The sequence below is a fragment of the Oncorhynchus tshawytscha genome, linkage group LG10, assembly GCF_018296145.1.
Source record: "Oncorhynchus tshawytscha isolate Ot180627B linkage group LG10, Otsh_v2.0, whole genome shotgun sequence".
NCBI classification, from domain to species: Eukaryota; Metazoa; Chordata; class Actinopteri; order Salmoniformes; family Salmonidae; genus Oncorhynchus; species Oncorhynchus tshawytscha.
The window spans coordinates 54,107,553-54,121,218 of NC_056438.1; the positions used below are offsets into that span (position 1 = coordinate 54,107,553).

At 38.1% G+C, this 13,666-nt stretch overlaps 2 gene segments (V, D, J or C); both read left to right on the forward strand.

Annotated features, from left to right (window-relative positions):
* Positions 1 to 631: 631 nt before the first annotated feature.
* LOC121847648 lies at positions 632 to 5,270 on the forward strand. The segment is given in 4 exon segments: positions 632 to 671; positions 777 to 1,081; positions 4,832 to 4,958; positions 5,227 to 5,270. Coding segments are annotated over 4 exon segments (516 nt in total).
* Positions 5,271 to 12,251: 6,981 nt separating this feature from the next.
* Positions 12,252 to 13,065, forward strand: LOC121847474. The segment is given in 2 exon segments: positions 12,252 to 12,352; positions 12,536 to 13,065. Coding segments are annotated over 2 exon segments (444 nt in total).
* The last annotated feature ends 601 nt before the right edge of the window (positions 13,066 to 13,666 follow it).

Genomic DNA, 13,666 nt, shown 5'->3' on the forward strand with positions numbered 1-13,666 from the left:
AATGACATAAAACCAACTTCAGAGTCAGAACATGGCATGGAGCGAAGCAGTGTTACTCTGTCTCTCAACTACTCTGGCTCAGTAGACTATCTTCAATGGTATCGTCAATATCCCAGATCAGCACCCTAATTCCTGCACAAATATTGCTGTGCTGTGTGTAATCATTTTAACAGCACCCTAATTCCTACACAAATATTGCTGTGCTGTGTGTTATCATTTTAACTTCCAGTTTCAGCTACTACACTAAACTACAGTCTCCTCAAAGCCCTCTGTATTTAGAGCTAAACCTGAAGACCATCGACTGTCTGTTAATCTGAATAAAGAGAGGACCCATGTGGACCTGGAGATCTCCTCTGCTGCAGTGACAGACGCCCTACAGCCCAGAGTGACAGGAATCTGAGAAACACTGTATACAAACCTTTCATATGTGATTCGTACAACATGAAAGAGAAATGCAGTATCACAAAAGAGAGGACAAATGAGAGGAGAGGAGAGATTGAGAAGCTTTATTGCAACTGTACATTGGGGCGGAGCTTGTATGTAAACTAAGCAGAAATTATCAACTGAAAACCTTGCAGATGAAGTCCGGGTTATGTTGTGCTATTAGTCAGTTTGACTTCCAACCCCAGCCATGTTGTTCATCTGGTCATTTATTATGTTCTCAGTAATAGGTAAGTTATGGCTTTCGAAGTAGTGTCGTGTTTTCTGTTTAGAAAATTACAACAATAGGTGTTTATTTTTTTAATGACTCAATGTTCGTCTCTTCCCATTTACAGGAGACACCTATGAGCAGACTATAGAGCCAAACCAACATGAAGTGTATGCAGAAGTGGGTAGTAATGTTCTTCTTTCCTGCAACTACTCCTCAGCAAACACTCTACTATGGTATAAACAGTCTCCAGGATCAGCTCCCCAATACCTTCTGCTCATCCCACACTACAGTGGGATTGAACAGAGAGCTGATTCTCTTGATTCTCGCTTATCTGGTAAACTGAACAAAGAGAAGACCCGTGTGGATCTGGAGATCTCTTCTGCTGAAGTGACAGACTCTGCTCTGTACTACTGTGCTCTGAGGCCCACAGTGACAGGAAACCTCAGAAACACAATACAAAAACTGATCCTCACGATACAAACACAGACAACCTGAATCTGAGAACCCTAGAACCTGAGTCTGAATAGCTCTTAATAACTTCCATACATTATATTCCCTTCTTTTAATAGGAAAGTAATTTGCACGTTCAACTGCCAGTGACCAGACTTTACATTCAGAAATGAAATGAATATGTAATGAAAATCAGAATATTTTCAAATGACTAAACATTCTAAACATTCTCTCATATAAATACCATTTATTCCATCTTTATAGTGATTTATTAAACCAAACCTTCCTCACCACCACCACACCTCATTAAGAGCCATCATTGAATGGGTTTTATGTCATAGAGAGGAGATACAAATAATCCTGTTCAAACTGTACATACAGTAGCTATTTTAGTATGTAAATCTAGGTAGGGAAAACTCCCCAATTGCTTTGTAGATGCATGCCAGCAAAGCTACTACACAACACAACACTAAACAATACTTTAATTGCACCATAACTGTGATAAGCAGTGCCCACAAACTGTTCGGGCCTACATAAGCTTGATGTATTCTGCTTCGGTATGATGGAACCTTTTCTCTCATTGGTTCTATCTAATTAATATATATTTTTATTATCACTCACTTTATACTTTTTTATCTTCCAGAGTGCACAGCAGACCATGTCCAACAGCAACCAGGAAGTGTGATTGCTACAGAAGGAGGATTGGTGACACGGAGTTGTCAATATACCACCACTGGAGCTAATAATATTCAATATCTCTATTGGTACAAACAAGAAGCAAATGATTTCCCTAAATATATGCTGAGAAGTTATTCTATTGGATCTGGAGGCAATGCTGTAGGGTTCAAGGAGAGATTCATTGCAAGTCTAAACGCAAAGACACAATCAGTCCCTTTGACGATCCAGAGGTTGCATCTGTCCGACTCTGATCTGTACTACTGTGCCCTGGAGCCCAAAGTGACAGGAAATCTGCCAACACTGTTCAAAAACTGCTATCTATTTAAGAGGAGGAGCTAAACTAAGCAGACCACATGGGGATATAATTTAGTCTGTCACATGGGAGTGGTACCTCAGTGTTACTGAGAGAGCTGCTGAACTTCAACCATCATGTTCCTCTATCCACTTTTATTCATTTCTGCACTTGTTGGTGAGTTTTCTCAATGTTCATTATAGCCACTGTTTAATTAAACAAGGTTCAAAATTAAATAGTAACACTGATAGTGAGCTGCAGTTCGAAACGTTAGAAAATAATGATGGTGGAGATTGATTTGTTCATATACCTTAATTAAAAATGAACAGAGTCAAGTACTGAGATTCAATCTCTTTTTCAGGTGTCAGTTACCAGGATGAAATTCAACCTACAGCAAAGATAATGCATGGTGACAAAGGAGGTTTTGTTACACTGTCTTGCAACTACTCTGGTTCACCATACAACCTCCAATGGTATCGTCAGTATCCCAGATCAGCTCCCAAATTCCTTCTCCTCACTACAGTCTCCTCAAACCCCTCTGTAGTAAACGCTACTCCTCCATACCCACATCTGTCTATTAAACTGAATAAGGAGAGAACCCGCCTGGATCTGGAGATCTCCTCTGCTGATGTAACAGACTCTTCTCTGTACTATTGCGCCTTGCAGCCCACAGTGACAGGAAATTGAGAAACACTGTACAAAAACCTGACAGCTCATGATAAACTCCTCTTATTCATATTTTAGGGCAGGGGTGTGGCTAACTACAGTAGGTTAAAAAAAAATCTCCAGCAACACAATTATTTTAATTTGTGTGCCGACATATTCGTAAATAACTGTATTCTTGTAATTCAATTAACTACATTTTTTAGGCTATTGTATAGTTTATCTGTATTATTGGATTTTAGAGTAAATACAGTATCCAGGATCAATTCCCCAATTCCTCCTCTTCATCCTTCATGCCTCTAGGACTGTATTGAGAGCTAAACCTCCATACTCTCACCTCACTGTTAAACTGAACAAAGAAAATACTTGTGTTGATCTGGAGATCTCCTCTGCCGAAATGAAATACTCTGCTCTGTACTACTGTGTTGTGACATCCACAGTGACAAATTATTTATTGACTTAGCAGTGAGCGGAAATGTATGGATTTACAAGCATCTGCTGTCTCCTGTTACACCACAGTGTTATCAAGTGGAGTCTCTAGTGAATAAATCAAATGTACATATAAAACGTCTTTGTTTCTACTCTACATTGTCAGCAGGAGGAGCTAGAGTATACAATTTAGGATTAGATTATGAATCCTCAAGATAAAACATGATCATAGCCAGTTGATGCTGTGCTTTTCATCAGCAGCTGGTGCTTATTCTACACATCAAGTCAAAGAGTCAAAATGTCAAAAAGTTAACAGAACAACACTGTAGATGGCAGCATCTACAGTGTTGTTCTGTTAACTTTTTGACATTTTGACTCTTTGACTTGACAGGTAAGTAATAACTTTTTCATCGAAACTGAGTGTGATTATGTTAAATAACATTTTCCAGCATGTTACTAGAATAAATGTCAATATTTACACTTGTGCATGATTTTCATACTATTCTTCATATCCAATCACATATCCAATGTAGTTACTTGAGCCTGGAGGATCTTTTGTGCATTTTTAATACACAAAAAAATAGTCTAATTTTATGATAATGTCCTGCTGATAATTCCTGTTTTCATAAATGTTTTCCAGGTGACAGTCATGGGAATGACATTACTCCAACATCAGATAAGGTGTTCATTTTTGTTCATTGTTTTCACCTGTGTTATTTTCTGACCTGGTCTCATCAGCTCCTTATTTAGTTCTGTTCATTCTGTGTTGTGCCTTTGTGAGGTATTGTTCAATTTGACTCTACTAAGCCTTTTCCTAGCTCGTTTGTGAAAACCTGTTAATACTTTCAGTCCTAGTTTTGATTCACCTGCCTGTTAGCCTACCTGTGTATGACCATTTGCCTGCCTGTGACCACGATTCCTGCCTTTTGCGAAGGTGAAATAAATATCTGCCCCACTCTGCGCGTGAATCTACACCTTTTTCTCCCTGAGTATTCATTATAACTTGTTTTCAAGTTTTCACTGTGTCAAATAACACTAGCCAGCATGTTACCAGGATACATTTTAATATTTGCACTCGTGGGTGAATTTGATACTATTCTTCATATCCAATGTAATTACTGGCGACTTGAGTAATATTTCTGTGAATGATCTTTTATCAATTTTTAATACACTTCACTCAATAAAGATTTGAATTGTATAATAATTTCCTGATAATAATTCCTGTTTTCAGGTGGAAGTCATGGGAATGATATTACTCCAACATCAGATGAGGTGTTTGGTTTGGAGGGTGACATCATAAAGCTGTCCTGTAACTACCCCTCTGCTAGTAGTTAAAATGTTCAGCCTACCACTGTTTTCAATGGCTGTCACTTTTATTATAAGGCAAAATCCTCCCAGATTGCAGTTCCTAGGGCTTCCACTAGATGTCAACTAGATGGTTTTTAGAAAAATGAGCCAGAAATTGTAGTTTATCGAGATGGCTCCCATTTTGGCTGTAGTGTAGACCTTTTTTTTTTGCAGGTACAAGTGTTGAAGACATAATTACTCCAGACAGAGATGTAGTGGATGTTATGGAGGGTAGTAGTGTTCGACTCTCCTGTAGATATAACAGCTCATTAACCAACCATCTGTTATGGCACCTCCAGCACTCTTGATCTTCTCCACAGTTCCTCATAGTGGACTACTCTGGGATCATAACCAACACTGATAGTACAAAATGGACCCTCACAAATGAAAAAGAGGACAACCGTGTGGGTCTGGAGGTCTCCTCAGCTGAAGTGACAGAAAAACATGGTAATTCCACATTCATAATTTTTAAATGTCAGTTATAACTGCACAGTTGTACAGTTACAGAAGTTATTTGACCAAATATTTTTGCGGAAAACACTTTTGGGGATTCAATAAACCCTGAGACTCCAGAACAGCTTGTTCAGGAGGGAAGGAATGTCCATCTCTCCTGCAAATATGATGTCATTGTCTACAATCTACAGTGGTACCGCCAATATCCCAACCCAACCAGATTTCCTCTTGTACATCACACCAAAGTGGTCTCGTCTGACAGTTTCCATTGACAAAGTGGACAAACATGTGGATCTCTTCTGGTGATGTGACAGACTCTGCTCTGTACTACTGTGCCATGAAAACCACAGTGACAGGAAACAATGACACTGTACAAAAACCTGTCAAGAACCATGGGAGGAAACAGACATCCTGTTTGACATACTTAAGTAACATACCTACTGTATGTTAAGTTATGTGACAGATCTTCTGTGTCTGTTATCCTCCTATAGCCTGCCCTCCACAGTTATGAAGTCCAGTGACAAGTTTTTTCTAAGTATAATAATGATACAATAGTTCCATTCAGTGTTCAACATTCTGCCCAAGAAGGTGAAACCTTGACATTGCCTGTATTTTCAAGAGCAAGTTACTAGTGAGAGTCAATAGGTGTCAGTGGAGTCTCAAAGTTAGCTTCTATTCCTTTCAGCTGGAGATAAAAGGTTTTTCATGGGCTGTGTCTCAATCCACCACATCAGCCAATGGCGGTCTTCTGCATCTGCGGTGGAAGGTGGCCGAGCTGCAGCGGTGTTTGTCAAACCATGAGACGTCCTGAAAATTGATCTTCTCACAAATATGTCTATCAAAACGGTTTGGCCTTAAAAATGTATATGACCACTCTATGGAAAGATGAGACTCTCTGTCGATGTGCCAACTTCTGTTTGTTTATATTTCATAGCTAAACCCATGTATAACACTTGTATGTTTCATGAATTTTTATAATTAATATTTCTGTTTTTGAATTTGGCGCTCTGCAATTTAACTGGATGTTGGCCAGGTAAGACGCTAGTGTCCCACACCCCCTAGTGAGGTTAAAGGACAGACACTTCATTTTTTGCCATTTATGAATGTGTTATTATATCCGTTTCTTTCTTTTGGTATTATAGGGCAAATTATATATTTTCTTATTCTCTTATTATATACGTTTTATACCTAAAGGTGTTCTAAAATTCCAAATCAAGTAGCTGAATGATCCATTCAGTATGTCCTGAGAAGAGATAGGTATGCAGAAGGGAGCAATATTGATTAGCTCAAGAAGAGGTTTGATTCCAGGCTGAATTTCACTTCTAGCTCTGTCCCTTTGACTATCCAGAGGTCGCAGTTGTCTGACTCTGCTGTGTACTAATGTGCTCTGAAGCTCACTGTGACAACAGGATGAACAGCCCCCATACAAAAACAAGTATATCCTTGGCAGCAGTGTAGAAGCCTTACATCTGTGGTGGGTGTGATGTTAGCAGGGCTGTACACCTCACACAGTGACACACAGAAGGATATTTCAGAGGAGAGTGAATGAATGCAAACATCAGTCTGAAGATGGAGAACTCAATCAGTGTATTGATCATTCTGATTATGACTACAGGTAAACAATACCTAAACATTTGAACTCCTTGCATCCTTATAATCAGATTAATACATTACGGTATTGTTAGTAAAACATATTTTGTTGGAGTAAAGTCATTTAAATGTGAATAACTTAGTTGATTTCTAAAAAGTCTTAAAAATAAGCATGTGTTTCAATCACTTTTATTATTTTATTTCCTCTGCAGGAATGGAATGTGGAGATAGTGTGACTCCTGACAAGGAGGAGTACACCCCCACTGAGGGATCATCAGTATCTCTGAGATGTACATATGAAACAAGCAGTAATTATGTTTACCTTTACTGGTACCGGCATTATCCTAACCAGGCTCCTCAGTTTCTACTGTATAAAGGTGCCAGATCACAGAGCGGGAGTGAACATATCCCTGATAAGAGATATACATCCACAACATCCCAGTCATCAACTGAACTGGTCATAACAAGCCTAACCCTGGCAGACACAGCTCTCTACTACTGTGCTGTTGACACAGTGATACAAAGAGTATAATACACCATACAAAAACCTGCAGACCAAAATGCTTTGATGAAGTGGAAATCATAATTAAACAGCAACCACATTTGATGTCATGATGGCAGAAGTTGAGATCAGAAGACTCTGGTCACACCTGTGATGTGTGCAATCATCAAGTGGTCTAGTTTTTCTCTGTCTTCATGTTCAATGCACTGTGAGAAATATGTATTCTTCACTCTTCAATCAGTAGTCCTCAATTTCACTTACCGTAGGCATTTTTTAATATATTGGTTGGGTAATTACTTGGGAATATGACAAAGTGCATAAAATATTATTATTTATTATTCACAATTCACACAGCTTGGTGGTGTAGTATGAAAGTCAACCTGAAGGGGGTAACCTAACAATGCACACACACACCTGAATCAAAGGATGCCATACAGACAGACACCTCCCCATGGTCTACTACTGCATGTAATACAGAACAACATGAAGCATCAACAGTAGGACAGAGGGTGTCAAAGCTCTGTGATAGATAGATCAGCATTGTTCTGCTCCTTACCTTTTCCACTTCAAACTGACTGACAAGTCATGAGAAATTGGCTGATCCTTCATGTTCTGGCTGCATGCTGCATTGGTATAACATCACTCTGTTCATCTGTCTCTTTCTGTGCATTTGTTCATTTAATTTATATACATTATTCATATATGTTGTGAAGATATATTCATCTTTCTTTTCAGGGTGCAGAGCAGAAGAGAATGTAACACAGCCAACAGACGATGTAATGGTCATAGGACAACAAACAACACTCACTTGTCTATTTGATACAACTTCTCAATCACCATATCTCTTCTGGTACAAACAACTAGAACATGTCAACTCCATGTTTATGCTGAGAAGGGATGTTCACATGCAGACACTACTACTGAGTTCAAAGAGAGATTTCATGCCCTTCTGAATGTCACAGCAAAATCATTCCCCTTGAAGATCCAGAGGTTACAGCTGTCTGGATTTTAGAGTAAATACAAAAGAAATTTACTCATTTCAAAAACATCAATCTTGTTATTGATCTGTCACCTATTCATATTTGTCGGTGGCAGTTTTCAGCAGACCATCGAGACAAGCTAAAATAAAGTTTATGAAGAAGAGGGTAGTTTTTCTTTCCTGAAACTCCTCCTCAGCATACACTGTACTGTGGTATAAACAGTATCCAGGATCAGCTCCTGTTGCAGGAATTTAATTCCTCTGTTCTAATACCCAATTAAAATTAAACACTCTGTCAATTCATAAGAATTTGTAAGACCCTTATTTTATAAAAATGGACAGAGCCCGGTCTTAAAGTCAAATAGCAGCCTTTATTCACGAGAGTACTGAATACGATACAGTTTACCACAGGTTATAAACTGAAAATGACGCCATTAGTTTCAGCACCAACCAGTGCCATCTCCGTTCCAGTACAAAGGCTGTATCTCAAGCCTTCCCACATCAGTCCCTACCAATTTAATATAATTTACGAGCCAAGGCCTTCTCGTGTAGATAAGCATTCTAGCCAGTCTGAAGATATCGTTCATTCATTCCTACCAAGGAACAGACAGTCATTGTTCTAACTCTTGACGACATTCACACACGTTATATTCAGTACTGGGATCAAGAAAGAAAACTCATACATATACAGAATAGTATTCTGATTAGTACATATACAGTAACATAATAGTATTCTGATTAGTACATATACAGTAACATAATAGTATTCTGATTAGTACATATACAGTAACATAATAGTATTCTGATTAGTCAGTCCTGATTGAAATGTATACATAATTAGTCATCATTGATAAAAAATTCCCTTAAACAGCTCCCCAATTCCTCCTCTTCATCCTCCATGCTTCTAGGACTGTAGTGAGAGCTAAACCCCCATACTCTCACCTCACTGTTAAAGTGAACAAAGATCTGGAGAAGTCCTCTCCTGAAGTGAGAGGCTTTGCTCTGTACGACTGTTCTGTAGAGCCCACATTGACATGAAACAAGAGAAACACCATACAACACTCTGCACTGTACTGCTGTGCTGTGACCTCCACAGTGCTGCAGAACTTACTGACTCATTAGTGCACTGAATTTCATGGATTTACAAGCATCTGCTCTCTTCTGTTAGACCACAGTGCCATCAAGTGGATTCTCTAGTGAATAAATCAAATGTATATGAAACGTCTTTGATTCTACATTGTCAGTAGGAGGAGCTAGAGTATTAAACTCAGGATTCGATTATGAATCCTCAGGATAAAACATGATACTACCATGAAGATCATAGCCAGTTGATGCTACGCTTTTCATCAGCAGTTGGTGTTTCTTCTACACATCCTGACATCTACAATGTTGTTCTGTTCACTATTACTCTTCTTTGACTTGATAGGTAAGTAATTACATTTTCATTCAAACTGAGTATGATTATGTTGAGAGGTATTTATTCTTCAAATCAAAGACCATGAAGGTAACGCATGACATGAGGATACATGTTTTTTTACTTTGAAAACTTTTTATCTTTACGCTGCATTTGGAATTAATTAATTATTCCATGTGGGTTTAAAGTCATATATATAATATCATGTTTTTACAGGTGTCAATTCGGGAGAGGAATTAATACCCTACACTGATGTAGAAGTGGCTTCAGAAAGGGACAGAGTTACTCTCTCTTGTAACTACACCTCTGTTAATACTCTTCTATGGTATCGACAATATCCCAAATCAGCACCACAGTTACTGGTTATGGAGTACGCAGATATTACACCAGGGTTCACTCTAAATCATGACAAAAATGCCAAACGTACGGATCTGAAGATCTCCTCTGCTGAAGTGACAGACTCTGCTATGTACTTCTGTGCTCTGAGGCCCACAGTGACAGGAAACCCAGAAACACTGTACAAAAACCTAACATCGCCTGAGAAAACTTTTCTGCTCTGTAGTTGAAGGTTTTATTTGACAATAATGCCATCAAGTGGAGTCAACATGCACCCATTATATTATGTCAAGAGGAGGAACATAGTGTTATACATAACATGTCATGAGTAGAACTGATTCACCCAGAGAGTGAATGTTCCAAGAGAAGATCATTAGAGAAGTCTCTGTCTAACACCCAGTGACTATGATGCTGCTCTATTCAGTCTTTATTATGTGCACTTGTATGTAAGGATTCACTCTCCATTTACTGAATGTGTACTAACAGAATGTACACTGTTAAGTTTTCATTACAATATGGTATTATCAATATCAAGAGGTAATACACTTTTAAACAAAAAGTGTGGATATACTGTACACTGTCTACATTGACTCAGTAATACATGTTGTTATTTTTTACAGGTACAAGTGTTGAAGACATAATTACTCCAGACAGAGATGTTGTGGATGATATGGATGGTTGTAGTGTTCAACTCTCCTGTACATACAACAGCTCATTAACCAACAGTCTGTTATGGTACCTCCAGCACCCTGGATCCTCTCCACAGTTCCTCATACTGGACTACTCTGGGATCATAACCAACACTGATAGTACAAAATGGACCCTCATACATGAAGAAGAGGACAACCATGTGGACCTGGATATCTCTTCTACTGAACTGACAGACTCTGCTCTGTACTACTGTACCCTGCAGCCCACAGTGACAGGAAACTCAGAGACACTAAAAAAGACCTAGAACATCTGATTACTGGGAGAAAGTTATCAACAGGCAGGTTAATGAATACTTCCTAAACACTAAACACCTCTATTCTAGCCCTAACTCTAACCCTAACTTCATGTCTAGATCAACTATAAAAGCTGTACTATAATATGAATGAAGTACCACTGTATCAAATACCCTATTTTCATACTCCTAATTATCCTTACAGCTCTGAAGACTCTAGTCACTTCCATGCCAGTCAGAAGAACTACAGTCTTTTATCTCTGAACACTCAAAATGCAGCTTTATAAAAAGAAGAATAAAAGATAACATAAGACATTAAGTCAAAAATAGTCCCAAACCTCCTTTCAACAAATAATAAGTAACAGAAAGTATAAGAAATGTATGTACCAAAATAACAAAGTTAAATAATAACCAAAAAACAACAATTGATTTGTACTGTTTAATGTTTTTTTTAACTTGTGTTTTATGTAATGTTATACGCTTCTTTTTATAAGTTTATTTCATTTGAGACTTGGTATTGTTGTATTTTATGTTTGACATTCAATAGAACACTTTGTGTTAGGTATATGGTAAATTAAATTAAATTCAAAAAACAGCACAATTTCACTGTATTCACTTCAAACTTTTTTCTTCATAATGCAGTGTAATATGAATGGAATAGCGTTGTTAAAAATAAATGAATGCATCAATACAAATATTAAACAAGAATTGCATGGCACACACATAAACAACACATTTGGATGTTCAACAGCCCCTGGCTTTGGAGGTAGGTGGAGCTACAACCTTTTCTCAAATCAGCAAGACTGAACAATTATTTCAGAGAGAGATATTCAACTCTGCCTATGTTGTGTCAGAATATTTTTGATACTGTGTCTAGTAGCTGTGTTGCTGCTTTAATAATTTCTCATCCTCCTATTCCCTGTTGGTGAGTGCTGTGTTCATTTTGACATTTTTAATTGAAAACCCAGAATGTATTTCAAAGTTGTCAAAAATACATTTATACTTCAGATTTTACTAATGAGAAGGGGAAAGGCATCATCAACAGACCAAAATGTCAAAAAGAGCAGCATGTTTTTCCTTTCTTGACAAGTAGCAGTTTTGAAGATGACAAACCCACACGGCCTATGGTGGGTGGTGTGGAGGGTGATACCATCACACTATCCTGCAGCTACAATGGCTCTGTAAACAATCTACAGTGGTATCGTTAGTATCCCAGGTCTAAACCAGTGTTTCTGATTCTCAGCACGAAATCAGGACATGTCCAGAAACTTGTCAATCCTCGCCTTCCAGCTCAGGTTCATACAGACCGTGTGGAAAAACAAACAAAGACAAAAGCAAAAACTAGACATTTTCAGATAGAAATTAAGTCTAAAATAATCTGAGGAGGAGGCCAATAGGAACTAAAAACCCTTAATCACAAACCACAGAAGAAGAGTTACATATCCAGTTATCAGAGGAGGGGCCTCAAAGTCAAACACTGGTATAGGCTGGGTATACCTGCAACCATGAGGATGTCTCTGTAGAGGATCTACTCAGCTCTCTCACTGTCTTATCTCTCAGTTGGTTTATCTCATCTGTGTCAGGATGTCACTCATATTACTGTTGCTCCTCTCAGCATTTGTAGGTGAGTGCTGAATATTCAGGTTAAACCAAATAACATTTTGAATACAGTGACATTGCTTTTATCAATGAATGATTGCATTATGTTTCAATTCTTTCTCTGTCATACTTTATGGGCACCTAACCCATGAATTGTTTCTCATTTGGAATAAACATTAACACAATGACAATACTTATGTTGTTGCAGATGATAGTATGGAGCAGGAAACAATAACTCCAATAAAGCCTGAAGTCAATGCTCTCCAAGGAACAGACATCACTCTCTCCTGCAACTACAAGGGCAACATTATCAATCTACAATGGTACCGTCAATACCCCGGATCCAGACCAGAATGTCTACTTTTGATCCAACAAAGTGGCATGTATATTCAGAATACATCCATTACGACTCCACGACACACTGGTAGACTGAATGAAGAGAAGACCCGTGTTGACTTGATGATCTCCTCTGTTGAATTGGAAGACTCTGCTCTGTACCACTGCGCCTTGCAGCCCACAGTGACAGGAAACCTAGACTCACTGTACAAAAACCTGTCAAGACACTTGAGGGTGAACAGTGCATTGTGTTCTGATCAATCAGTTATTATTTAGAGTACATTAATACATCATTTTTTTTCCTGAATATCCACATTAATTGAAAATGAAGCACTAAAACACATTTCATGTAAATATTATTGAGGAGATAATACTTTATATTGTCTGCATTTTCCTATTCTGATATAACATGATCAAAGATACTAGTCTGAATAAATACAGAATGAAGAACATTTGTGGTGTTGTTTTGCTTCCTATTAGCAGGGGATCCCAAACATTGCCACTCGGTGACCCCATTCCAGCATAGTGGAACGTCACACAATGTTTATTCATGTGATGTTTGAGTGACAAAAAAATAACAATATCTATGGGCTAAAAAACATAATTAAAAAAACTTGATCTGTACATTGCTGACAAGTTATAAATAGCTCTCTAAGGTATGAAATTAATAACATGACAAGAGGAACTGATGATGCACTACCCAATTTCAAAATTGCGCCTTGTGCATTCTACTATTACAACTTTCAAGAATAAGTTTAAAGCTGCACTGGCTGACCCCTCGCCACACAGATTAGGAACCTCTGTTTAGAGGATTCAGGGCAGTAATTGTCTTTTATTTCTTCTTTTTGTGAACAGCATACATTTGGAGACAATACCAATAGAGGGCAGTCATGAACTGAAATATCTCTACTCAGAACTCCAGAGAAATCATGAAGATGACATTTAGCAGAATTCCAACCCAGAAAGACAGTTGAACTGAAATACCCGACTCTCTTTACTGTAG